Here is a 26,598-nt window from a genome sequence, read left to right as displayed (position 1 = left end):
AGGTGTGATCACAAAATAGAAGGAAACCACCACAGGGTGCTCGGTGTGACATGTGTGGCTTGGACATCCCGAAGCCAAACCGCCGTACATCTATTGGCATTTCAACCCAAACCTCTACCTGGAAAGCATGGCTTTTTAGGTCAACCTCACCGTCCAATAAAAGTTCCTAAGAAAGCTGCAAAGTAGAACGGATCTCGCAGAACAAAAATAAAATAAAATAAAAGGACATGATTTGAATGTCCGGGACTTCAGTCAAGAGGAAATCCAGGTTGCTTCCGTGCAAATCTATCCGTAAGAAAATTAACTAGTGAACATTCTTTGTTTTCACCCACATTATTTATATATTTATATATATATTATCATGAGGGGAAGCCATCAGTTGTAGCCTCAAGTGGTCAGTTTCACGCACGCCTCCTGGTGAAATGTAAAAAAGAATAACCTGGATCTATGAAAGGATATAAGAGGCACTTGAGCCTTGGCGCCATAAGCATTGGGGGTGGATTCTGTTCCAAAATAAAGCCCAGTCTCTATCCTGCCAAACTTCTCAAACGTGGACTTAGTATGTAAACAAACGCAATTTTTGGACTGAAGGCCACTTCAAATATGGTGTTGGTTTCCCACGCGGGCAGCCCTTCTCTGGAAAGAAAAACCACGCAAACCACAAAGAGAGATTTTATGCGACAACGGTACACGCCCGTCTTCTTCCCTCTTATGTACATTTGTGCTAGAAAGAGACAACGAAGGACAGGTGCTGCAACACTTGGATGTGCGGTGTGACCTATGCATGCACGGGGTTGCCACGAACTGTTGTCACCTAGCTGGCACAATCCTTCCTGCATGGAGGGGATTTCTCTCCATGGCAGGACACCTGACTGGCTGGCATCTCCGTGTTGACGCGACGACCACGGCGCACAAGATGGAAGGTTAATCACGAATGCTCTTTTGTAAAAAATAAGAAGCTTGGTATTAGTAGTGTAGTAATACAAGAGTTAACTAATACTTGGGTGTGTAATTCACTGTTAAAAAAGAGGCATAGTGCTCAGGAGCGGTGAGAATCCTTGGGTTGGGTTCTTTGCAAAGACGAGCGATCATCTGATGATGCATCCATTCCTTCTTGGATGTATGAATCGAAGTCACGTCCGTCCTATTTACAGTCCAAAAGCAGGCCTTCCATTTCTCGGCTATCTCACATGGAGCAAAAAAAAAAAAAAAAAAAAATCAAATGAACATTTAAAAAAAAAAAAGAGGTCATGCTTCTTTTCAATATGACTTGGTGGCGGCAAGAGTGAGAACATGCTTGTCTAATATTATTTTTCCCGTTAACTTTTCCGAAAGTGAAGATTTCTGACGGAAGGCCGCCTTCATCCAGTCTTCTTTCTTTGAAACGCAGCTGCTGTTCTGTCCCTTTTCGCACGACATTTCGGGGAACGCCTGGGGTGGCTCACCCACAGGTCCGTCATGGCATGTCAGTCACAGGACGCTTCTGTTTCAAAGTGTCAATCAGGGACAGGACCCCGCGTTTCACGTTGGTGGTGACCCGTCTTGTCACAGAGTCTGCCGGAGGCGGAGGAGGGCGGACTTTCTGCGAAAGAGGTCGGGCGACCAAACACTTCTGATACCGCAGCTGCAACACAACAAAGGTATATCAACATCGTAAGGTAGCTTTGCAGGCTACCTTAAGACTTCCTAAAAGGGTGCTGTTGTTGTTTTAAACCCAGAGACACAGACACAGAATCCCTTGAAAATTTTATTGACAACTAGCCGATAACCCGGTCTTTTATTGACAACTAGCCGATAACCAGGTATTTATTTATCCTAATCCTCTATTAGACAGGAAAAGCCCTGATTTCGGCAACAATTATATTAGTCCTTAAGAATAATCAAAGCCTTGTTGAAAATGTCCGTAACAAATGTAATTTCTAATGTTGGATTTTTCCCCTTACCAGAGAGAGCCCCCTTGTGGAGTACTGTGAAGCTGTTACCATGGCAACTCCACAGCGCTATACAGTAGAAACCATTTTAAGGCAGTACAGTAGAAACCATTTGAAGGCTGTATCTTAACAGAGTAGGCTACTATTTATAGAACCATCCTACTTACCATACAAGCAGCCTGAACTGCCTCGGAGACGTTGCCAGCATTGGGTTCGCACCAGAAGACGTGGCACTCAAAATGCTGGTTTCCTGCATCCATAATGAAGGCGAAGGTATGTACGTCTTTTCCCACGCCCATGAAGGACAAGAAGCGGACACGACATTCCACCACAATTTCCTCTTCATCCTAGGTGTGAAGGAAAATTTGTTGCCGTTAACAAATAAAAAGGGGCTTGGCTTCAGTTACCCGGTTCTGACCTAGACTTCACAAAAATCACAAAGTAGACTCCTCGTCCCGACCAAACCCCTTTTTATTTAGGCTAATGTGAATTCCTATCATTCACATCCAGCAAACAGTCTTTCAAGAGTGATTTACAATCACAGACCTTAACCGGCTTGGAGAGTTGCCAGGGCAATAGCTTCGAAGTGCAATGCTGTACAAAGAAATACTTGGCAAGGAGTCTCTGAGAGTCACAAACGAATCTTCACACTAATTAAACAAACTAATTGTCTTCTGCAAACCCCACTCCCCTTTCGCTCCTTTTTATTCCCTATGAGTGGGGCCATTCCCCGTCCACTTGTGTCTTTACTCCCGAGTCAACCCTTGTTCCTTAACTGTGCCCTTCTCCTAGCAGCTCTGTGCATGTGCATACTGGGAACAGGCTCCAGCTGTTTGTCTTCCCCACTGACCTCCGACTCCGAAAGCAGCTGATAACTGTCGGACGGCCCTGGCCCCATCTCTGCCTCTGATGCAGAGCCCTCATCAGAGCCTTCCCCAGACTCCAGGACTGGCCCATGTTCCTCCCCAATCTCCTCACTGTCCAAGTTTGCCACCAGCTCTGCTGACTGCTGGCGGGCCACAACATCCTTCAGATTCATGCACACATACTTGCAAAGGGGTCAACCACATCTTTCTATTTGACATCATTCATTATCCTAGTGGAGGCTCTTAAAGGAGTTGACACTAAAATATCCAGTGACTGGAATGTGTTATAAAATTTATATAACTTCTAGGTGCATTACCAACATTTTATGCACCTTGTAGGAATTTTTTTAAAAAAAAAAAATCTTAAAAAAAAACCCCTTACTGCTTGGGTTGGATACCTATGGCAATGTTTCTCAGCCTAAGGAACTTTATGATGTGTAGACTTCAAACTGCTTGCTGAGGAATCGGGCCATCTTAAGATAGCCACGGTTGAGAAATAGTGCCCTAGGGTGCAAAACATACTTAATTTTTCATTATTTCTGTACATAGGTGGCAAGAACGCACGCTCCATGGGCTGCATACCATGGCTTAATCGTCTAGTTCAAGTTAATTAACTTTCCAGTTAAGTAGACTGTAGGCAGGATCGATGCAATTCATTTAATTTTCTCTCCCTAAATCTGGGATAATTACCGTTGAAAGCCTCGCTGATTTCAAGGGTTATCTTTTTTTGTTGTTTAAATTTTGGAATGCTAATTAAATCGACAATTTGGCTATTTTTGTAAGTGAAGATAGTAGCACATGGGAGATGGGGGGGTGTTGAAAATGCAGCGCAAATTATCCATCGTCACCGCTAAATCTGTTTCGACTGACACTGCAGACAGATCTTTCTGCGTTTTGCCCATAATCTTAAAAGGCTTGGATAAAAAAAATAAAGAGAAAAAAACAAGGTACCGAAGGATGAAAGAAACAATGTGATCTACAAAACCAACTGGAAGCAATTCTACACAGGACCAACATCACATCCATTAAAAAACCAGGATCCGTGGACAACCGCTGGCCGTCAAACGCCACGATCCCAAATCCTGAATCTCTACCCCACCGACAGCAAAACAGCACCGGTTCGATTGGAGCCACAGAAAAATCATTGGCCACGCCACCACCCGCCACGCTCGTGAGTTTATCAGAGCCTGGGGCACTCCACAAGCTATTCCATCAACAGACACCTTGATATACAACCAGCCTACGAACCAGTGGTGGGATTCAATTTTTTTTACTACCGGTTCTGTGGGTGTGGCTTGGCTTGGTAGTCATGGCAGGGGAAGGATACTGTAAAATCTCCATTCTTTCCCCAGTCCTGGGGGAAGGATATACTTCAAAACCCCATTCCCTCCCCACCCCACTAACCTGCTTTCCAGCTCCCTTCTCCTGTGCAGGGCAACCAAAGAAGACCCAGCCGATCAGCTGGGACTTGGGAGGCAGAGAACAGATGGGGACAAGGCCAGTCAGAGGCGGGATTTGCCAGTTCTCCAAACTACTCAAAATTTCCGTTACTGGTTCTCTAGAACTGGTCAGAATCTGCTGAATACCAACTCTGCTACGAACCCCTCAAAATCCAAATCAACTGCACAGCCCTCCAGAGACAACCAACCCACAAAAGCTCCCTCCACCAGCAGTTCACCTCCCAATGATGCTGACCCGATGTGACCCCTCCAACACAAGACCCTCGCCTGACCCATCAAAAGACCCATCACAAGACCCTGACCCAACAGGAATATCACCTGACATAACCTCCCCATCACAAGTCCCTCACTTCACATGACCACACCTGACCCATCACAAGCCCTTCACCTGAGAGGACCCTCACCTGATGTGACCACATCACAAGACCTACTGACCATATGAAGCAGTGGTGGGATTCAACTTGTTTTACCAGCGGTGTGATGACCCGGAGCGTGACCAAAAAATAGTCACAAAAGTAGAATAAATTCCCTTTAATGCCTCCAACTTGGGCCTCAATGTCCAATTAAAGTTTGATAATTATATCAAACTTTTCCAAAAACAGGCTACAAAGAGAGTAAATGCAGTCCGAACCAAAAGTAAAGATAATTAGAAGTAAAGAAAAACCCAACACAAACCACACCAGAGTCATTAACACGGCAGGCCAGGATGATAAATTGTAGACTTCCACAAGATAATGCAGAAACCACAGTTGGGAAGACGCCAAAACCCCGATAAGGCTTGACCAAGATAAGGCACGCTTTGCTTCCAGCAAAGAGCTATTTAAAATGCCCCACTTATATCCTGTTTTCCCAGCTGCAACTAATGAAAGGGCTCAGGGCCCTTTCCTCTCCCATAAGCCACATTGCTCCCTTCTCCATTCCTCCCTGCCCTAGGATGAAGAGGGGATGGCCCTGGGTTTTCCTCTGAATGCCCAGATGGACTGTGCCCTTCCCCCGTTTCTTCCACAGCCACCGGAGCCACGCTCCCACTCCCTGTCAGCTCCTCAATCTCTCCCTCAGAGTCAGACTCCAAGAAGGGCATGACAACTGGTTCAGTGGGTGTGGCTTGGTGGGCACGCTTTGCGCGCATGCAGAGGGTTTCCTACGGACCTTCTCCTGTAATCCTGCACTCTCCCTGTGTTCAACAGCTGACACGCGGTAATCCGCCGTGCCGCGTGAAGCAGCTGAGGTTGAAAAGCAGGAAATAATGGTCAGTATGGAGCCAGGGCAGGTGGGATGGCCCAGCAGCTGATCGTTGGAACAAACCAGTTTGCGTGAACTGAGCCGAACTGGTAGAATGCCGCCACTGATATGAAGCCCTTATAAGGAGACCACCACCAACAGTGACATCCCCTAAACTCCGCAGAAGACCTTACCAAGCCTGGTAACGAAATGTTCGGAAACCATCCCACAAGCTCTGAAAACAAAACTCCACCCTCATCCTACACCCGAAGTACAAATATTCACCACCTGTGATGACCCGGGATGTGGTACAAAGGCAACACAGTCAAATAAGCAAGAAGAGTCCCTTTACTATCTCCAACTTTGCCAGGTTACCTTTGGCTGGAAAAAAGCTCTCCCAGGAACAGTTCTTTAACTGGAGAAAATTCAATCCAAAACAAGGAACATACAAACTGTAACTAAAAATTCAAACAAACCAAGTTGCAGTAATTAACTTGACCGAGCAGGAGAAGGAATTTCAGACTTGAAAGCACGGCAAAACTCACACAGTTGGGAGGACGCCAGGAACACAGATAAGCCATGGCTATACCAGATAATTCACAATTTGCTCCCAACAATTTACTGTGCACAGTTTCCTTTTTTAAACACTGTGTTCCCAGCTGCAATTAATGAAGGGAATCAGGGCCCTTTCCTCCCCCGTAAGCCACGCAACTCATGTTACTCCCTTCTCCGTTCCTCCCTGCGGGTCCTAGGATGAAGAGGGGGTGGGCCTAGGTCTTCCTCTGAATTCCCTCTCCCTTGTTCTACCTCTCGCCTGCTCTGCCCAGCCGGCCTTTGCCCTTCCCCAGTTTCCTCCACAGCCAAGGGAGCCACACTCCCACTCCCTGTAGGCTGTTTGGCCTCCCCCTCCGAATCGGATTCCGACAGGGGCACGACACCACTACTGCAAAAATAAATAAATAAAGTTGTTGGGTCAAGTTAAAAATCCTAGCATTAAAATAGGACAAGTTGAAGGAACCGTACTCCATCGCTGATGACAGTGACAGTAGCATCAGCCACATTCATGGTGACAGGTGTCCACTCTTCTTGGTTGGAGGACTCCATCAGACTTTCTATAGTCCCGTTCAACATGTCCATACCTTCAGAAGAACAGAGACAACAGACACACAACCTTAGAACTTTAGAGGGACTCACAACATGTTGGGTTTTCCTTTGCTTCAAACATTCTTCTCTGGTCCAGATTAACTCTAACTTTAGACTCAAGCATGCTTCTTTTTTTTCTTCTCTCCCTCCAATCTGTTTCTCTCTGCCACTGTATCATCTAGATTTTAACTCCTGAAGTTACTAATCTTTGTTAAGACGCTGTGGGAACCTTCTCTGGATGGAAAAAAAAAAAAATCTGCCCATTGGCTTTACAAATGCAATGCAATCTGGGTCTTACAGCTGGGCTTGAAACTCTGTGGGCCACTTAGGGTGTGCATTCCCACCATCTATTAAGTTCTCGCTGGGGGTTTCGATTTTGAGTGGTTTAATGTGTTTTATGAACATAATGTGTTGTATGAAAGGACACAGTGGCTCAGTGGATAAGAAGCCGAGCTTGTCAATCAGAAAGCCGTGTAACGGAGTGAGCTCCAGTTCCTCGTCCCAGCTTCTGCCAACCTAGCAGTTTGAAAGCATGTAAAAAAAATGCAAGTAGAAAACTAGGGACCACTTTGGTGGGAAAGGAACAGCCTTCTGTGCACCTTCGGTGTTTAGCAATGCCAGCCACATGACCACGGAGACGTCTTCGGACAGTGCTGGCTCTTCGGCTTTGGAACAGAGATGAGCAACTGCCCTCTAGCGCCAGAAATGGCCAGCACAGATGTGCAAGGGGAACCTTTTTACCTTTACCTTTATGAACCTAGCAAATCTGTTTAGCTTGGGTTCAATGGATCATGTGGATTCCATAAACTTCAGCATTGGTAGAATATTTGTAGCTCAGGGTGGAACCGTGGAGTGTTTGGTGCTGTCTGAGCTTGATGATTTTCTGGCTGATGTTTCATGACCCAACCAGGGAACTTCATCAGTTAACTTTTGTTGCACATCAGATGATAAGTTATGAAGTCAGCACTGATGATGTTACCTAGTTGGGTCATGAAATGTCTGTGAGAAAATAACCAAGCTCAGAGATCATGAAGGACCCCCCAATTAGTATCTGACTAAGAATGCTAGGGGGAAATAGTGTGTGATCTTAGGTTTTATCTTCCCCAGCGTAATTCCCCAGTTTAGTGGCAATCAAATTAGATAAAACCTGAATACACAACTCTTGAAAACTTTGCTATTCTTCTTGCCTTGACAGATATAATCCTGTTAGCCTTCTTCCAAATTTCCAGCAATTCCCAAATCATAGAAAAACTAATTATATCCTTTACGATATACCTGTCACTTCCTTGATCCACACTACTAAAGATATTAGTTACCTTGTTTTAGCAAGTCTACAAAAAGCTAGAGATAGGATAGGATTACCTCAGCAATCTCAAAACACCTGAAACAGTAAAGGAGGATGACATGGTGGTGGTGAAGAATAGCAATAGCACTTTGACTTATATACTGCTTCACAGTACTTTAAAGCTCTCTCAAAGCGGTTTACAGAGTCAGCCTCTTGCCCCCAACAATCTGGGTCCTCATTTTACCCACCTCGGAAGGATGGAAGGCTGAGAGAGCCAGTAAGTATCGAGCTACTGGCAATCAGCAGAGTTAGTCTGCAATACTGCAATCTAAACACAACACCAATATGGCTTTTGGCAAAGGAGGAGGAGGAGGAGGAGGAGGAGGAGGAGGAGGAGGAGGAGGAGGAGGAGGAGGAGGAGGAGGAGGAGGAGGAGGAGGAGGAGGAGGAGAAGGAGAAGGAGAAGGAGAAGAAGAAGAATCACAAACACATTTATAGATAGTCATGAAAAAAAAATACGCTTACATACCCACTGGCTTAGTTACAGGTAGCATGCCCAGGTACTGCACATGAAATTTCTGGACCAACTCAGTCTTTGGTGTTGGAAAATCTACTGCAGGGAAGCAAAACATCAATTTCATCTCATCCAATTCACACCAGGCCACCTCCCTTTATTTTAACGCCAGGAGCCAGAGTAGATATATCAGGTAGCTGAGAATATTGATTCCAATAAACCCCTGCTCCAAGTCCTATTAAAAAAGGATCCTAATTGATATCTGGGGAATTAAGGAACAGAGTGCTATAAATCTTCGTTTCGTAAAAAAATAAACCCTTCTCTTCTTGTGTCAGTTATGAGGAAGCAGCTTACCTAAGCACATCTCAACATCCGCACATTTCTGACTAGCACAAGGGTTGCAAACAATGAATGGTTTAGTCAGAATACAGCTGTGACTACCAGGTGCAGAAAAAACAACAACCCAGATGCACACCTCAAGGTCCAATTAAACTGATTGATTGCTAAAAGCAGGAGTGGGATTCTACCGGTTTGTACTGACTGGTTCATGTGAACTGCTTGCTCCGAAGATCAGCTGGCAGAGAACCGGTTTGCTGCGATAAGCATCCTCCCTGCCTCTTTCCTGTACTTTTAGTCCCTTTTGTGAGAGCACAGCTGCGGCTCGGCTGTTTTAGTCACAAGGAATGCAGAAGATGGTTAAGTATAAAACCTTTCTGAAATGCGGAGCAGGAAGCACATGATCACCGAACTGGTTGTTATACCAGCGGGATCCCACCCCTGGCTATAAGCCTATGCACAGAAATCTTCTAAACGTATGATCCGCGCCTGGTTAGAGTTAGATAAGGGTCAATGGAATTTAAGGGAGGTTGCAGTTAGTTTACTTGTGACTACGTAGGGATTCTATGCTGATTTCTCTTTTCACACCTCCCTCCCCAGGTTCTGACATTCCTTCTTCTACAGTAAAAAAATCCCTTGTAATCCCTTAATTTGGGGTAGACTCTGGGCGAACGGGTGGAGCTGAGCGTTTACTGGCCAGATGCCCTCCCTGACGCCTACCTGGTGTTCACAGCAGATATTTTTTGAGCCCTAGGAGACACTGAACTCTCGACCTTCCGAGTAGGAGTTGAGTGTCTTCACCACTAGGCCACCCCGCCATTACATTCCTTCTCCTACAGTATCTTTGAAAAAGCTAAATATCCGAAAGCCACGATTGCTGTACCATTGGGGTACATGCTTGGGATGGAGTGCGCTCCTCCTTTGCCAACATCTACCTTAACTTTCCAAATAATGGCCTAGCCTTATGACTCAATTAAAAATGGACTCAGGTAGTCCTCAACTTGCAACAGTTCGCTTAGTGACCGTTCCAAATTAAACAGCAAAGTAAAATGTGACTTATGGTTTTCATAGTTACAACCGTTGCAGCATCCCCCTGGTTAAGTGATCAAAATTTGGATGTTTGGCAACGGGTTCGGATATATGATCTTTGCTGTGTCCCTTTTGTGATCTCGGACAACCCAAGTCAATGAGAAAGCCAGATTCACTTAACAACTGTGTTCCTAACTTATCAACTGCAGTGACTCACTTAACGAACGGGGCCAAACTGAACTTAATGAATGTCTCACTTAATGATGAAAATTCAGATCTCAATTTGGGTTGTAAGCCAAGGACCAGTTCTCTGTCTATTTGCTGCAACCCGTCTATCGTGACCCTAAAAAGCAAAGATCCTTCCATCACAACAATAAACCTACGCATCCTCACAGGTTTTACCTTGCAAAGGAACCTCAAGAACGACGTTTGTCCGTTCCTGCAATGGGTTGCAAGCCACAGCTTTGGCATTCTTCCGTTCAGCCATAATCTGCAGAAAAGGAGGAGAAGGCCATTATTTCCCCCTTTTTGGGCGATAATTTTATTCGTTAACACCCCACTTTTGTTTTCGAGGATCAGCATTTAGACCAAAGGTATCAAAACTGGATTTCTTCATTGGAGAATTGGAGTCGGCGCTGTAGTTCTCCTTCGTGGGCCGGCCGGAGGTGGGGGTTGTGAGGCAGCAGGGACGCCTCCTGCAAGCACTCTGCCAGCCGAAAACGGGCCGCGTGGAGGCCCCTCCACACGGCCCTTCTTCACCTGGCAGAGTCTGCTGGGGGCCTGAGGGCAAAAATGGACAGCGGGGGGGAGGTGTCTCCGTGCAGTCTGTTTTCGGCCAGAGGCTGTGGAGGCCGAAAATGGGCCACAGGGAGGCGGCGCACGCAGGCCTCCCCCAAGGACTGTTTTGGCCCGCCGAGGCACTGCAAGCCGGTCCTTTGATATTTCCAGGCCAGCCCCGCGGGCCAGATTTAAGAATCCTGTGCAGTCCATGGGCCTTGAGCTTGACACCCCTGATTTAGACCATAGAAAATGGGAGTTTAGTTGAGGGATTCTTCGCCTACAAGAAGCCCAGCTGATGTAGGAACGCGTGCTGAACTTCTGAGGAGAAAATCTCACTGGAATTTTATGCGGGTCACGTAATTAACGGTCCAGGATATTAATCTGTTTGTAGGAAAGAGCTTCATTTAGCTAAAGCAGGCGTGGGTTTTATGAAGCTTATCTCGGCGGGATGCATACGTGAGCCACAGCTCCAGGACGCTGGGAGAAACGTCAGGACAGAACTGATTGGGGAATGTTATATTTTCCTTTGATCCAAAGGAGATCTTTGTCAGCCTGTGAGGCATATGCATTTAACCAACGTGTGAATAGACACAATTTATTTGCAGTCAAGTATTCTAGAAATCAGCCTTTGGCAGTGATGGGACTTAACACTGCAGCATACACGAATGCACAAAGCAGATAAAATAGGTGCAGCCCCACCTGTTTCTGAAGACAAAGCCCGTTCGTGACTCATCACTAAATATGGGGTCTCCAAGATAAAGGGCAAAAGGAAAATACATTTAGTAGCCTTTGAGCTTCATGTTCCTCCTGTCATAAATTGAACGAGGCCATGGGAACAAGCCACCATGTTCTCTGGATGCTCTCCCCAGAGACCTCTCAGGTCTTAAATTCAAGTTGTCCTAGAACAGGGGTGTCAAACTCAAGGCCTGCTGATTATTTTGTTAAAATATACCTTTCAAAAAAGCAAAAGGTAATAAAGTAGTGCGATACCCATGGTTCACTACAAAACTATGTGGTCGGGCTTAGTTTTGGGGGAGGAAAATAAGGGGGAAAAATTCTGCCTCTGCCTACCAGCATCCATCGGTATTCATCTGGCTAGCGTCCTGTCAGTGTGTGAGAGAGTTGAGGGCTGTTTGGAAATGGAAAGAGTATTTGCTGTGTGAGCAAGGAGACAACAAGGAGCCTGGGCATGGCTTAGCTCAACTGTTCTGTACTACAACTGCTTGGTGCTGTGAAACTAAAACTGAAACTTCTCTCCTCTGCTTGTGTTTCGCATTTGGAAGAGATTTCTTTTCAGTTGGGGAGGGGGAGTAGAACTCCTTAGCATCAGAGCGTGTTAATAGTAATAATATAGGAAATACTAATACTCTGATGGTTATTTCAAAAAATCCTTTCTTAGTGAGCCCCTAGAAGCCAAGAGGAACATCATACGTGCCAAATTTCAAGTTTGTAGGCTTTACGGTTCTGGAGATTTTGTGATGATGCATGAGTGGTCTTTCGCTTTTATATGGATAGATTTTCCATTGTCAAATTCAGTAAGAAATTGTATACCTTTTAAATTAGGTTTTCATCAGAATCTAACAGTGAACTAGACTACTTCTTAATCTCCTTCTCTTAATCTTCAAAAAGGAACTGGCTAAAAATAGGCTTTGATGAGCATAGAGTTTGGGTTCAAAGCTCAGTCTTGCGAAAAGGGGAGAATCGAAAGTGCAGGTAGTCCTCGACTTACAACAATTCATTTAATGACCGTTCAAAAGTTACGACAGCACTGAAAAAAAGCAACGTAGGACTCTTTTTCACACTTATGAGCAAGTGTCGCGGCATCCCCCAGGGTCATGTGATTTACATTTGGGTGCTTGGCAACCGACTCACATTTATGACGGTCGCAGGGTCCCGGGAGCCCCATTTTACAACCTTCCTTCCAACCCCCACCATAGTGAAGTGAATCGCTGCAGTGGCTCAATTAAAAACCCGGCCGTTAAGTGAATCGGGCTTCAATCGTTGACTGTGCTGATCAGAAGGTCGCAAAAGGGGATCGAGGGACTCCGGGACCGCTGCAACCCGTCATAAGTATGAGATCACGTGACCGCTGGGATGCTGCAACGGTCCGAAGTATGAAAAACAGTCCTAGGTCCCTGTTTTCAGTGCCATTGGATCACGTTTCCCTAAAAATAAGACCCTGTCTTGTATTTTTTTGCCACCAAAAAAGGGCTTCAGGTCTTATTTTTGGGGGATGTCATCCACTGACTAGCCTCACTTGCGTGCGTCACCCCCAACCTCCTCCTTTTCGCTGTCAGAGACCTTCAGAAGCTTATTCTTCTGCGGACAGCAAGGTTTTCCTGAAGGCCTCTGCAGCCAATAACAGAGCTCTGGATCGATCCGGAGCTTTATCAGCTAGAGGCCTTCAGGAAAGCCTTGCCAGCCTTGCTGGCTGCAGAAGAAATGGGTGTGCGAGGCCTGGCTACAACTGTCCAAAGGTAAGTAGTAGGGCAGCTCCACCCACCCCCATCCCCACCCTGGCTTAATTTTTACCCATGCACTCTGGAGTGGGTGGGATCTTAATCAGGCCTTCTGTTTTGGGAGGTAGGGCTTATATTGGGAGCACCTGTAAAAGTCGAGCTAGAACTTACTTTCAGGGTAGGTCGTATTTTCAGGGAAATATGGTAACTTTGAACGGTCACTCCACGAACGGTTCTAAGGCGAGGACTACCTATATAAAAGCTGGCACTCCTTTCTCAAAGAAGAATCACGGTGGAAGGAGGCCGTGAAGAACAGCAGACCTTCAAGGCCCACCGGTTGGTTTGAAGGAAGCAAAGGGGACTTGCCTTCGAACAGATTTCGTGGAGGCTGGTGGCTATGGCTTTTGCTGGGGTGTCACATCGGAATACGTGGCATTTCAAAATCCGGGTCTCTCGGTCTCTGGCTACATAGGCAAAATCCCTGGACAAGGAACAAAAAAAGAAACACAGATTAAAACACAGGGCACTCAGAGAGTGGGCGGGATTTCAATTAGGACTTATTTTTTGGGGGTAGGGCTTATATTGGGCGCACGTGTATAAAATAAACTTGGACTTACTTTCAGGGTAGGTCGTATTTTGGGGGAAATAGGGCAGTGGTGGGATTCAATTTTTTTTTTTACTGCCGGTTCTGTGGGCGTGGCTTGGTGGGCGTGGCAGGGGAAGGATACTGTAAAATCTCCAGTCAGAGGTGGGATTTGCTGGTTCTCTGAACTACTCAAAATTTCTACCGGTTCTCCCGAACTGATCAGAACCTGCTGAATTCCACCTCTGAAACAGGGTATATGTGTGTGGATAGATAGATAGATAGATAGATAGATAGATAGATAGATAGATAGATAGATAGATAGATAGACAGACAGACAGATGGATGGATACTGTAGATAAGAGATAGATAAGATAGATGAGATAGATACTGTAGATAAGAGAAAGATAGGGTAGGTAGATATAGATAGGTGGATGAGATAGATAGATCTACACATACACATACATATATACATAATAAATATATATTAAGTTACAAGTTACATTTTAAAATACATGAGTTCACAAAACAAGTGTTCTATATATTAATATCTAGGCCTTTTATCTAATTCATCCAGAGCTCTGCAGTTTCATGCCTTCCAGCTGATGGGAGATTAAAATTCCATTTTTTTTCCACCCAAGGGGTAAAATCCTATTGAAATATTTCTGGCGGTGTTACAGATGGAGAACCAGGAACTCTTCCTCACACAACTGACCCACATACAACTCTCCCAATATTGTGCATGCCACTCGAAATAAAACGCTGCACAAAACAAACAAAAGAGCTTCAAACAAAAACCGTTACGATGAGCTTCCAAGGGCTGATGCTAACTAACAAAGAAATATATCAGAGATGGATTTAAAATGACAAAAGTCTATCGTGGGAAATTAAGGAGCCATTGGGCAATACTCTCAGTGGATCCAATCGGGTTGCTATTTTTTCTTCTGTAAGAAACGAGCTTCGTCTGGAATCTCTCAAAAAGAAGGCCTTTAAATTTTGATGAGAGTGTCTGGTCCCCCTTAGGGAAAATGCAAAATCCCTCCCACATTTTGGATTAGCCTCCTTCCTTCAATTAACTTCTGGACTTGCTGGACTGATGTCTTCAATTATCTTCTTGAGATGCTTCCTTCACAGTCTTAATTCATCCTCCACAGGTGTTGGACTACCCCAGCAAAGTTGCTTTTTGCAGGTTGGGAACACTATCTACCTCCTCCTCCTCCTCTTTTAACGACCCCATAATCTCTTGCGGGATGGAGTCAGGGCAACTGAATGGAGTTGAGTGTTTATGGGCCGGATGCCCTTCCTGTCACCAATGCGGGGTTTTTTTTTTTTTCAGCAGATATATTTTCAGTCAGGAAAACTATACTAGAAGATAACTGTCTTTGTTTTTTTGTTTTAAAAAAGCCACATCCATTAACCATAAATGTCTGGGGAGGATTCAAGAGCACCAGAAGCTGTCTGCTACAAAGGGATCCATCAGCATTAGCCATCAAACCTTTCCGGCAAGGGCGAGACATTAATATGAGTTCAATTATTAATTAAATCAAAACCCATAGTCAAAACTAGATCTGAACAAGACAAAGTGTTATTATTTCCAATGCTATCAAGTCCCATCCAATCCCAAACACTCCTTCCCCACATACATAATTGAGATAGCTCCTATTTAAACCTCCCTGCATTCTCACTAAGGTACTTTGACATGATTCATGGAAACGATAATCCTCTAAATGAAACTTTGGGGTGTTTAAAAAGCAGATTTTTTTAAAAAAAAAGATAGAGAAGGGAATTTGTACAATTGGATAAAGTCTGTCACAGAAAATGTTAGCAATGGAATTTGTTGCTTGGGGTTGAACTGTAGGGTTCTTGGTGCTTTCTGAGTTTGGTGATTTTCTTGCAGACGTTTCATCACCCAACTAGATAACATCATCAGTCCTAGAAGGAGGTGGGCCTCTCTCTTTAAATGAGGGGGTTTGCCCTGTGAGTCTTGGTGAAGAGTTGTCTTGGTGACTCCTTGATTGTTGTTAACCTGTTAGCTTGTTCTGTCTGAGTTGATAGGGATATTGTTTACTTCTTGATTGTTGTTTTAATATTAGTCAGCGTTAATCTCTGCTCGCCCAAGTGTTGACTGTTGGCGAGGAAGTGTTTTGGTGTTTTTATTTTGTTTTTGTCTTTTGGATTGTGTCTTTTGAATGGTGTGTAGATGTTGCTTATCTCTATGTGCCTGTCGATGGCCAGTTTATCTGAAAGCCAGGCAGGGGTGTGATTCAACTGGTGTAACAACCAGTTCGGTAAGCGCACGGGTGCAGAGGTTTTGTCACCAGCCTTCTGCAATCTCCCTGTGTGTTTAAACAGCTGGCGTGCGGCAATCTGGTGTGCCGCGTGAAGCAGCTGAGCTTGAAAACCAGGAAATAAAGGTCAGAATAGAGGCAGGCTCGCTCCGATGATCAGCTGTTGGGCAGGCAGGCAGGCTCAAAAGCTGATCACCGGAGCGAGCCAGTTCATTCACAAATGATCCTCGAAGCTACCGGTTTGGACGAAGCGGGCCAAACTAGTAGAATCCCATCCCGGTCATAACTATGAGTTGGTGGCCAAGCACCTGAATTTTAATCACATGAACAATGGGGATTCTGCAATGGTCGTAAGTGTGAAAAACGGTCCTAAGTCATGCTTTCCAGTGCCATTGTGACTTCGAACGGTCCCTGAATGAACTATTGTAAGTTGAGGACTACCTTTAGGTGCCTCAAATACTGTGACCTAGACTGTAGTAGGAGCTGATGTCTATGAAGCCCTTACAGAGATACTTTACACTAACTTTTTTTCAACACGAGTTAAGCGATTATTAATTTTCAGCCTTAGTAGGTTGCAGATTTCTGGACTGAAATCCAGAATCAGCAAACCCTGGTTAACAATAATGCTGCAACATCCCATTGAATTAAACTGAACCACTCATCATCATCTCCTTTTAACAAGCCCATAATCCCTTGCGGGGTGGAGTCGGGGCTACTGAATGGAGCTAGCTGAGCGTTTACTGGCCGGATGCCCTTCCTGTTACCAATGCTGAGTTTTGTTTGGCAGATATATTCTCAATGTGCTCAGAGACAGAAATATCTGCCTTTAACTAGGATCGAACTCATAGCCTCCTCATTGTGAGGCGAGAACTCTACCTCTAATGGATCATGGAACGATAATGATCAATGGAACGTTACCGCACACAAGATGGTGGCTTGTTTTAATCAATTAGCTTAATAAAGGGGATCCTTTTAATTTAAAGAACCCAAATTGGCTTGTTTGCAAAAGGAGGTTTTAAAAAGGAGCTGTAAACCAGCAATACAAACAGCAAAGGTTTCTAATTCGTTTACTTTTATTCTTGCAAACGGAGAGGATCTGGAATTGTTGGAAAATCAATGGCAATGCTTGGATAATCACACGAATTGGTATTTAGCAACCAATTAAGCACTATTTAACCGAGCAACAATTGCTCAATGCAGTGACATAAAAATAATTTATGTGCAGTTTGCCCAATGTGTGCCACTTATTGCATTAATTTCCCTTGAGGTCTCCCCCTGAAAGATGCTGTGAATTTATGGGGAGGAAAAAAAATGATGGCACCGAAGCCACGATTCCATTTCTAGATTTTTCACATCGAAAAGCCCTTTTAAAGTTTCATATAAAAATCTGAGCAATGCTTTTCTCCTCCAATTGTTGCCCCAATGTCTTCCTGCTCTCCAATTCCCGGCTAACTGTAATTTGCACCCTACACTTGTGGTTCTCCTGTGGCCTTTCATCCCCTTTGAGATCCAATCCTGCTGTTTACATCAACATTTGATTGTGGTTTTTATTCCTCCACCACCACTCAAAATCGTCTAATGAATCAACTTTCCTGCTGAAATAATTTATAGTAAAGGCCAACTGCCTGATTCTCTGTGGCCAACTGGTTGCAGGACAATTCAACAATTCAACTGAATCATTTATAAAATAATTAACATTTTATTTTCATTTTTTTCATCCGCATGTTATGTTGTCCACGTTTTAATTTTGGCATCCTTGAATGATCCCGTTAGGCTATTTCTTCGATATTTGTGCAATTCTTGTCCTGCAGCGAGCTGTGCCACAGCAAGGTGGTCACGGCGTGGCAAGTTGCTTGCAGCAAATTGGCTGCAGCGAGTTGTTGTTGTAGACCCGAGCTAATTGTGCTAACAGATCTTCTGAATAATTGCTTTTTTGGAGAAGAAGGGATAGGGAGTTAATCTGGTTCTACACTCAACCCTCATAAGAAAAACAATTTCTACATAGTTTGGAAAGTTTTATAAGGTTCGGAATTGCTCAGTCAATCAGAATAGAGCTGGAAGGGACCTCGGAGGTCTTCTAGTCTAACCCTCCTGCCCAAGCAGGAGAACCTACCAGTGGTGGCTTAATTTTTTGGGCTCTTGTGCCAAAAATTGTGCACCCGCTTGCATGCTTGCGCTCGTGTGTCAGCACCCAGAAAGCAATGTGTGCCCTCCCATGCCCCCTACGCGTGCGCAAGCAATCCACCCACCCACCCACCCACCACCCACTTTCCTGCACTGAGCCTCTCAGATGATTTTCAGCCAGTTTGAGGCCTTTTTCAGCCTCCTAAAGGCTTGAGGAAGGTTTCCGCAAGCTTTGCAGGCCAAAAACTAGCCCCGTTTCATCACTTCCTGTTTTTCTGAAAATACTGGAAGTGACGAAACGGGGCTAGTTTTCGTCCTGCAAAGCCTGCAGAAGCCTTCCTCAAGCCTTTGGGAGGCCGAAAAAGGCCTCAAACTGGCTGAAAATCAGCTGTGAGGCACACACATGCGCAGTGAGGTAAGTTTGCATGCAGCTCGCGTGTCGGCACAAATGGCTATGTGTGCCACCTGTGGCACACGTGCCATGGGTTCACCATCACGGGACTAGAGTGTCACTTGTGTGAAATGGTATAGGTTCTCCTTCTTGAGCAGGGAGCTGGACTAGAAGACCTCCAAGGTCCCTTTCAGCCCCATCATATTCCATTCTAGTCTAGTCTAGTCTATTCACCTCAATTCCAAGTTGCTTCTCTTCCCTGCTTAGTTTTCATCCATTGTTTCTTCTCATATGCCTTCAGGTGCTTTGGAAAATAACTTGACCCCCTCCTCTTTGTATGAATGGTTTTTGACAATACACCAACAGCAAAGTGTTATAATTCTGTACAAGCAGGAGTAAAACGTTGAGTTGATTTCCTAAAGTTGTGTGTGTGTGTGTGTGTGTGTGTGTGTGTGTGTGTGTGTGTTTAAGAAAGACTGGTCATCCACTGAAACTGCTTGGAAGTCTTAACCAGCATCTGCTCCCAAGCCTTGCTCAGGGAGTCCTCAACTTAACGACCATAACCGAGCTCAACATTTCCGTTGTTAAGTGAGACATAGGTTAAGTGAGTTTTCCCTCACTTCTTGCCACAGGTATTAAGTGAATCACTGCAAGTTGCTAAGTTAGTAACCAGGTTGTTAGGTGGAAAAAAAAAAGGTGGCTTTGTTTTTCCACACTTATGACCATGGTTACATGATCAAAAGTCAGACACTCGGCCATTGATTCATGTTTATGATGGATACAGAGTCCCAGAACCTCCTGTTCCCCTTTTGCGACCGTCGGACAAGCAAAGTCAACAGGGAAGCCAGGGTCACTGAATGACCATGTCACTAGCTGAATGACAGCAGTATTCACTTAACAACCGGGGCAAGAAAAGCCATAAAATGGGGCAAAACCCCACTTAAGAAAGGTTTCCCTCAGCAACAGAAAAGTGGAGCTCGGTTACAGTCGTTACGTTGAGGACTAGCTATGTTTCTATGGCATTCTAGCTCCCAATTTTGCTGCAAAATCAGATCTTGGGTTTGCATCCAACAGTGAGCTTATATGTAGTTCTTATTTATAATATCTGTGGCTCGGAATTTTGATCCAATGGCTCCTGTTCTACTTAAAGCCAAGTAATAACACTTCTTCAATTTCTCCAGGGAGTTCATGAAATATGAACGCCATCCCTGAGAAATGGTCTCTCCAAGACTTAGTAAGAAGGCCGCTTCGCCAACGTCACTCTGAATTCCCTGGGGCTCTCGGCAGCAAGGAAGTCCATTAAGGATGTGGTCTTCTGACGGACAACTAAATAATTCCTCTTGACTTTCTTCAGCAGCTTGCAAAAATCACGTTTCCCTGAAAATACGACCCAACCCCAAAAGTAAGTCCTAGCTTGATTTTTACACATGCGTCCAATATAAGCCCTACCCCCAAAATAAGCCCTAATTAAGATCTTCATAAAGGAAAGATGTGAGATGTTAGTGAGATCTAAACCCATACGCAGCTTTGTGAGTTTCTACTCTCTCCAAGTTTGTAAACATTCACAAGATCTTGATTTCTTCCCAAGGAAACAAAGAAACCGAGAATCGCTGTACAGAAGAATATCCTGTTCTTCTCCTGGTGAACTTTCTTCTCCAACTCTTCAGTTGTGAAATCTCTACTAGAAGATTCCAGAGTCTTCTGAAGCAGATCAGAAGAGGAGCTGAGTTGAAGGAGGACCCTATTCTGTCCACATTCTAACAATCTACAGAGGCAAGTATATCCGTATTTTTCTTTCTTTCTTTCTTTCTTTCTTTCTTTCTTTCTTTCTTTCTTTCTTTCTTTCTCTCTCTCTCTCTCTTTTCCTTCCTTCCTTCCTTCCCTTTCCTTCCTTCCTCTCCATTCCCCTTCCTTCCTTCTTTTCCCTCTATTCCCCTTCCTTCCTTTTTCCTTCCTTCTTTCCTTCTTTTCCATTCTCTTTCCTCCCATCCTTCCTTTCCATTCTCCTTCCTCCCTCCCTCCCTCCCTCCCTTCCGTCCCCTGGTCATCCTTCTCACTAATGGACCAGACATCTATTTCCCAAGTCTACAGTATACAACTAGACTGAAAATTGAGAAAAAAACATGGTTTAAATTTCTGCTCAATTGGAATTTAAGGACAGGGTCTGAGTAGATCATTCAGAAATGAGCAAATGGAACGAGAAAACCTCCTTTTTGCCGAGATGAATGAATTCCCTCTAGTTTTCTTTCTGTCTTAGAGAAGGAGAACAGAAACAAACCCTGGGACCACTTCAAGAGATCCACAGACTACAATCCGATCAGCCACAGGGACCCAAAGCCGTAACCCAATACTTCAACCACAACTGGGCAAGGCAACACAAGGACAAAAGGCAGGCAGGACGTGAAATAGAGAGAGAGAGAGAAAAAAATCATCATTTTTACCTTTCTCTGAATCCGGAAAAGCATGGAAAAATAGAGCAGAGAGAGTTAGGAAAAGCACAGGAGAAACTCACCCCCTTCTCACCCTCCCTGTCCTTGACTAAGTCGAACAACGACTTTTCTTTTGCACTGTTCTAGTTGGAGGTTGTCCATGTTTGGAAATATTTTTGGAAGTTGTCACGAGGCCTGGGAGGATGGGCTGAATGGCAGGCGACACATGAAGTGAAACATGGGCTTAAAATATCACACATCAAAATCGGGAATGCAGACGACATGTGCACTCTTTCTCGTTGCATTTTCCAAGAGGAGATCATGTTGAAAGCGACAATGACAAAACAGATGAATAAGTAATGCATTCGCGCTCCATAATGCAGGCTTTTCCACCACCTTTCCCATTTTTTCCCTTTCTTTAAGGCCAACACCCTGGATTCTGTACCGATTCTGAAAAGAAAATTGCTTTTTCTCCCCCTTTCGTTATCCTTTTATGTGCACAGATATTTTTTTTTTTTAAAAAAGGAAATCCATTCGTCCTTTGGGCTAAATAATAATTATTTTAAAAAGATCTCAGGTCATGCCAAGAAAACATTCATGTTATTAATTATTACAGCAAGGGAAAAAAAGATGCATACATTAAGTCTGGATATTATGAATGTCCTTATAATAAAGACAACTTAATTTGTGTCTTTTTAAAACTCTCTCCTAAATTTTTAAACTTGTTCAGCAAGTCATTGTCTCTTGAAATCAAAGTCAACGTTACATCTGACCCAGACTTCCCGAAATAATGTACATTCGTAACACTTCATACTGGTATAAAAAGACTGTTTTCAAACACATTTATAAATGCTGCTATGGATGTAAGAAATGACTTTTTATACTTGTATTCAAATCTGTGAATGCGTTTTCTGAACACAACTGAGGTGGATATTAATGACAACAATAATAATTTCAGTAGAATTATATCATCCAATAAGTAATGACAGAGAATTTCCTGTGTAACTAATAGATTAATATCTGATATAAACTTCGGTGACGTTTTAAAAGAAGGATTATGATATGACACTTTATGGTGGCACCAAAGTCAGCTGGCTTAAGGTAATAAATCTAAATAACATTACAAATTCTTGCTATGGAGTAGAAGAGGTCTTCTCATTTACAAAACAATCCCTTCCAGCTCTTTATAGTACATTCTGCAAATAAATTAATTTTATTCATAGCTGGAAAGAAATGGAGACTAAACCAATGACCTCAGTCCTTCAAGTATTGCAAAATGGCTGTTAGGTCCCCTCACAATCCTTCTCTTAATTAGGCTAAGCATACTTAATTTTCTTAGCTGTTCTTCGTATAGTTTAGCCTCCAGTCCCTTAACCCTCTTTGTCGCTTTCCTCGGCACTCTTTCTAGAGCAGTGGTGGCTAACATTTTTGTGCTCCTATGCCAAAAATTGTGCGCACGTTTGCACGCTCACATTTGTGTGCCAGCACCCAGAAGGCAATACACGCCCCCCACACACATGTGCACATAATCCCCACCCACCTATGCTGTTCCCTTACCTGCACTGCGCCTCACAGCTGATTTTCGGCTGGTTTGAGGCCTTTTTCAGCCTCCCAAAGGCTTGGGGAAGGCTTCTGAAGGCTTTGCAGGCTGAAAACTAGCCCGTTTTGTCACTTCCGGTATTTTGGGAAAAACAGGAAATGACAAAACGGGGCTAGTTTTCAGCTTGCAAAGCCTGCAGAAGCCTTTCTCAAGCCTTTGGGAGGCCGAAAAAGGCCTCAAACCAGCTGAAAATCAGCTGTGAGGCACGCGCATACCCAGTGAGATAAGTTTGCGTGCAGCTTGTGTGCCGGCACAAATGGCTCTGCGTGCCACCTGTGGCACATGTGCCATAGATTCACCATCATGGGACTAGAGTCTCAACATCTTTTTTACATCATGGTGACCAAAACTGGACGCAATATTCCAAGGGTGGTCCTACAAAGGCTTTGTAAAACGGTAGTAGAACTTCACGTGATCTCTAATCTATCCCTCTACTCATGCAGCTTGCCCACAGAAGTTGTGGGAACGCCATCACTTGAGACTTTCAAGAAGGGATTGGACTCCTATCTGTCAGAAATGGTGTAGGGTCTCTGCTTGGCAGGGGGTTGGGCTAGATGACCTACAAGGTCCCTTCCAACTCTGATATCTGTTATCTGTCATGCAACCCAGGATTGCACTGGCTTTTTTGGGGGGGCCCGCTGACACACACGGCTGGCTCGTATTTTTCCACTGCATCTTCTACGACAATTTGGGAGTCGTTCTACGCACAATCCCTCCTACCCTACTCACTTTCCTCATCTTGACAAGTCTCTGAATATCTCTAGACGAGTTGTCCAATTTATTGTAATCACAATCACTCTTTAAGATATTCCCTTGGATGCTTTTAAAAATACAAGTTAATTGACATTTATAGTGAGTGTTATTGTTTTCTTGGTTTAGCTTTCTTTCTTTCTTTTTCTTTTTTCCTTCCTTTCCTTCTGTTTCCTTTCCTTTCTCTTCCTTTCCTTTCATTTCCTTTCCTTCTGTTTGCTTTCCTTTCCTTCCCTTTCTCTTCCTTTCCTTCTGTTTCCCTTCCTTTCCTTCCTCTTCCTTTCCTTTCCTTTCCTCCTGTTTGCTTCTCTTTCTCTTTCCTTTCTCTTTCCTGTCTTTTCTCTTCCTTTCCTTTCCTTTCTCTTCCTTTCCTTCTTCTTCCTTTCCTTTCCATTTCTTTCCCTTCCTTTCCTTCTGTTTGCTTTTCTTTCTCTTTCCTTTCTCTCTCCTTTCCTTTCCTTTCCTTTCCTTTCCTTTCCTTTCCCTTTCCTTTCCTCTCTCTCCAGGGATTTGTCCAGACAATCTTCAAGAATCAGAGACAATTAAACGGAAAGGGGAGTGGGGAGAAATAAAGGCCAAATTAAAAAGAAATAAATGGGCCAAAAAAAGAGAAACATGCAGGATGAAATTATCAACAGGAAAATGTCATTATTTGAATTTATTTGTTCATTTTGTATTGTTTAATATTTTCTAACTCCACATAGCAGGGTGGCCAACTAATCTTGTATAGTAGTCCTCAACTTATGACCCACAATGGAGCCCAAAATTTTGGTTGCTAAGTGAAACACTTGTAAAAACTGAGTTTTCCCCCATTTTGCGATCTTTCTGTTAAGTGAATCGCTGCCGTTATTAAGTTAGTGACACCGTTGTTAAGTGAATGCCGTGACTTTGCTTGTCAGAAGGTCGCAAAAGGAGATGACGTGACTCTGGGACACTTCGACCATCATAACTATGAATCAATTGTCAAGCATCTGAATTTTGACCACATGACCATGGGGATGCCGCAACGTTCATAAGTGTGAAAAATGCCCATAAGTGACTTTTTCAGTGCCGTTGTAACTTAGAACAGAAAGTAAATCATCCGTTGTAAGTTGAGAGCTACCTGATGAACAGCTGACAGGGAGTGGGAGTGTGGCTCCCATGGCTATGGAGGAAACTGGGGAAGGGCAAAGTCTGGCTGGGCCTTCAGAGGAAGACGCAGGCCCACCCCTCTTCATCCCAGGGCATGCAGGGAGGAACAGAGAAGGGAGCAATGTGGCTTACGGGAGAGAAAAGGGCCCTGATCCCCTTCATTGGCTGCAGCTGGGAAAACTGTTTAAAAAGGCACTTTTGGTTTTACAAGTGGCTGCACTGCTCCACCCTCCCTTTCTGTTGGCAACTCTAAAAAGACTCTAGAAATATTTTATGAGTTGACATATACATTATGTCTACAGCATTCCCTCCCCACCTCCCAATCCACTAGAGAAATTACTGGAGCACTGTTTTTGTTTTAACCCGTCTTGATAAATTCATGCTGTCCTTAGATTTTTCCTCCCAAGGTATTTACAGAATGCCTCTTCTCAGGTAAGAATTTAGAGTTTCAGACTCCAGGTCCCCAGGTCCTCCTCCCCACCAACATTTGAAGATCAGAATATCGTTATCAGATTTGTGCAAGGCTTTGGATTTGTGGAACAAAAGGTGTTTTGGACCCTGAAGAGATGCTACATAGCACGAGTCAAAGAGTTACTCTTTAAAGAGTAACGGTGCATTTTCCTGGGATTGTAGGACTGACTTTTGCAGCTGCAGGACAGGCTGGGAAGAAGCAGGCTTTGATATGAAGAATTTCTGACAGGTGCTATGTGCTATCCACCTGTGTTCCAAATCATATTTTCTTCTTCCCAATCTGAACTGATGGACACAATTATTGTAACTTTCTTCACCCTCCCACCTTTAAGCAGAATTAAACAGAATTAAAAGCAACCTGAAAAGAGTACCAAAAACAAGACAGTTTTTAAAGATCTAATTAGACTCCTACATTTTCTAATCATTCATTGGTGTCATAAATCAGTAGCTCCCCTTCTTATATTTTAGCCCAGCTGCAATATTAAACAGTTACAGATCGGGTGCATCTTTTTAAAAATTACATGCACTGTTTTCAAAAGTGATTTATATATTCAAAATATAGAGCCTAGATTAAGATAGCAAATAAGAAAGAAAAAGAGAGAGAGAGAGAGAGGGAAGGAAGGAAATAAAGAGGGAGGGAAGAAGGAAGGAAAGAAAGAGAAAGGAAAAAATGAAAAGAAAGGGAGGGAGGAAGGGAGGGAGGGAAGAAGGAAGGGGGAGGGAGGGAAAAGAAGAGATGGAAGCAAGAGGGAGGGAGGGAGGAAGGAAGGGAGGAAGGAAAAAAGGGAGGAAGGGGTATGGAGGAAAGAAAGGGAAGGAAGAGGGAGAGAGGAAGGAAAAAAGAAAGGAAGAAAAGGAGGGGAGAGGGTAGGGAGGGAAAACAAGAGAGGGAAGGAAGGAAAAAGGAAGAAAAAGAAGGGAGGGAGGGAGGAAGAAGGAAGCTTTCCACTGCTAGAATAAATTATTTACAATATGCCTGCCTCCCAAAACACATTTCAGTAATTAATAATTAAAAAAAAAACCTGGGTATCTCACTGTCGCTGAATTATGTTAATGGAGAAGTAACCGCTCCAAACATATAATAATTTAAAGTCTTTGGCTTTGCACAATTTGCTACGGATCGGATTACAAGTCGGCTTTATCATTTACACTTGGAAAACCAACGGGTAAGGATAGACAATAGTTTAAGTGGAAATTTCTCCTCACGTGGGTTGACGGGTGAGGGGGGAAAAGAAAAGAAGAAAGGAAACAAGATTGATAGGACTCTGTGTTCTTTCAAATCCGCCTCCTTAATGAGATTAATGAGATTTCTTATAGATTAGATAGAGATAGAGATAGATAAATAGATAGATATAGATAGATAAGATAGATATAGACAGAGATAGATTAGATAGATAGATATAGATACATGGTTAGATTAGATATAAATAAAGATATAGGTGATAGATTACATATAGATATAGATATAGATAGATAGATTAGATATGGATAGATAGATTAGATAGATAGATATAGATATAGATAATTTAACACACCGATAAGACACTTCTCTGTTTTCTATTCTTCAGCGGCTATATCAAGGATAAAGAAAGCAAAGAATGACCAGCAATTCTACTAATCTCAAAGCATTTCTCTCACCTAGAGTGTGTATTTTTGGCTTTTGTTTTGCTTTTTGGTTCAAAGGAAAGAGACTTTATTTATCTTGGGGCGTGTTTGTGGGTCTCCCAACTTGCAAGACACCGTGATTAACAATTCATGAGCGATGCGAGAGGGTGCCATTCATCAAGGAAAGGCTGCAAAAAAGCGG

General features: G+C 43.7%; 1 protein-coding gene across 19 annotated transcripts in view; it reads right to left on the bottom strand.

Moving 5' to 3' along the window:
- Positions 1–658: 658 nt before the first annotated feature.
- APBB2 (amyloid beta precursor protein binding family B member 2) overlaps positions 659–26,598 on the bottom strand; it is a 126,361-nt gene continuing 100,421 nt past the window's right edge. For 13 of the 19 annotated variants that reach the window (XM_087936770.1, XM_026699806.2, XM_087936766.1 and 10 more), the window contains 6 exons: positions 13,391–13,505; positions 10,188–10,275; positions 8,436–8,519; positions 6,502–6,617; positions 2,099–2,278; positions 659–1,624 (listed from right to left, as the gene is read on the bottom strand). In XM_087936770.1, the coding sequence (XP_087792896.1) occupies positions 1,457–1,624; positions 2,099–2,278; positions 6,502–6,617; positions 8,436–8,519; positions 10,188–10,275; positions 13,391–13,505 (751 nt within the window). In that variant the 3' untranslated portion in view covers positions 659–1,456. Of the gene's footprint in view, positions 1,625–2,098; positions 2,279–6,501; positions 6,618–8,435; positions 8,520–10,187; positions 10,276–13,390; positions 13,506–20,851; positions 21,034–26,598 lie in introns of those variants that run through there. The other 6 variants (XM_087936774.1, XM_026699804.2, XM_087936772.1 and 3 more) reach the window with 3 other exon arrangements.

Source organism: Pseudonaja textilis, chromosome 6, assembly GCF_049901715.1.
Source record: "Pseudonaja textilis isolate UNSWEBS1 chromosome 6, rPseTex1.2, whole genome shotgun sequence".
NCBI lineage: Eukaryota > Metazoa > Chordata > Lepidosauria > Squamata > Elapidae > Pseudonaja > Pseudonaja textilis.
Note: the sequence above shows the minus strand (reverse complement) of the source record. Positions and strands in the feature narration are given on the sequence as shown.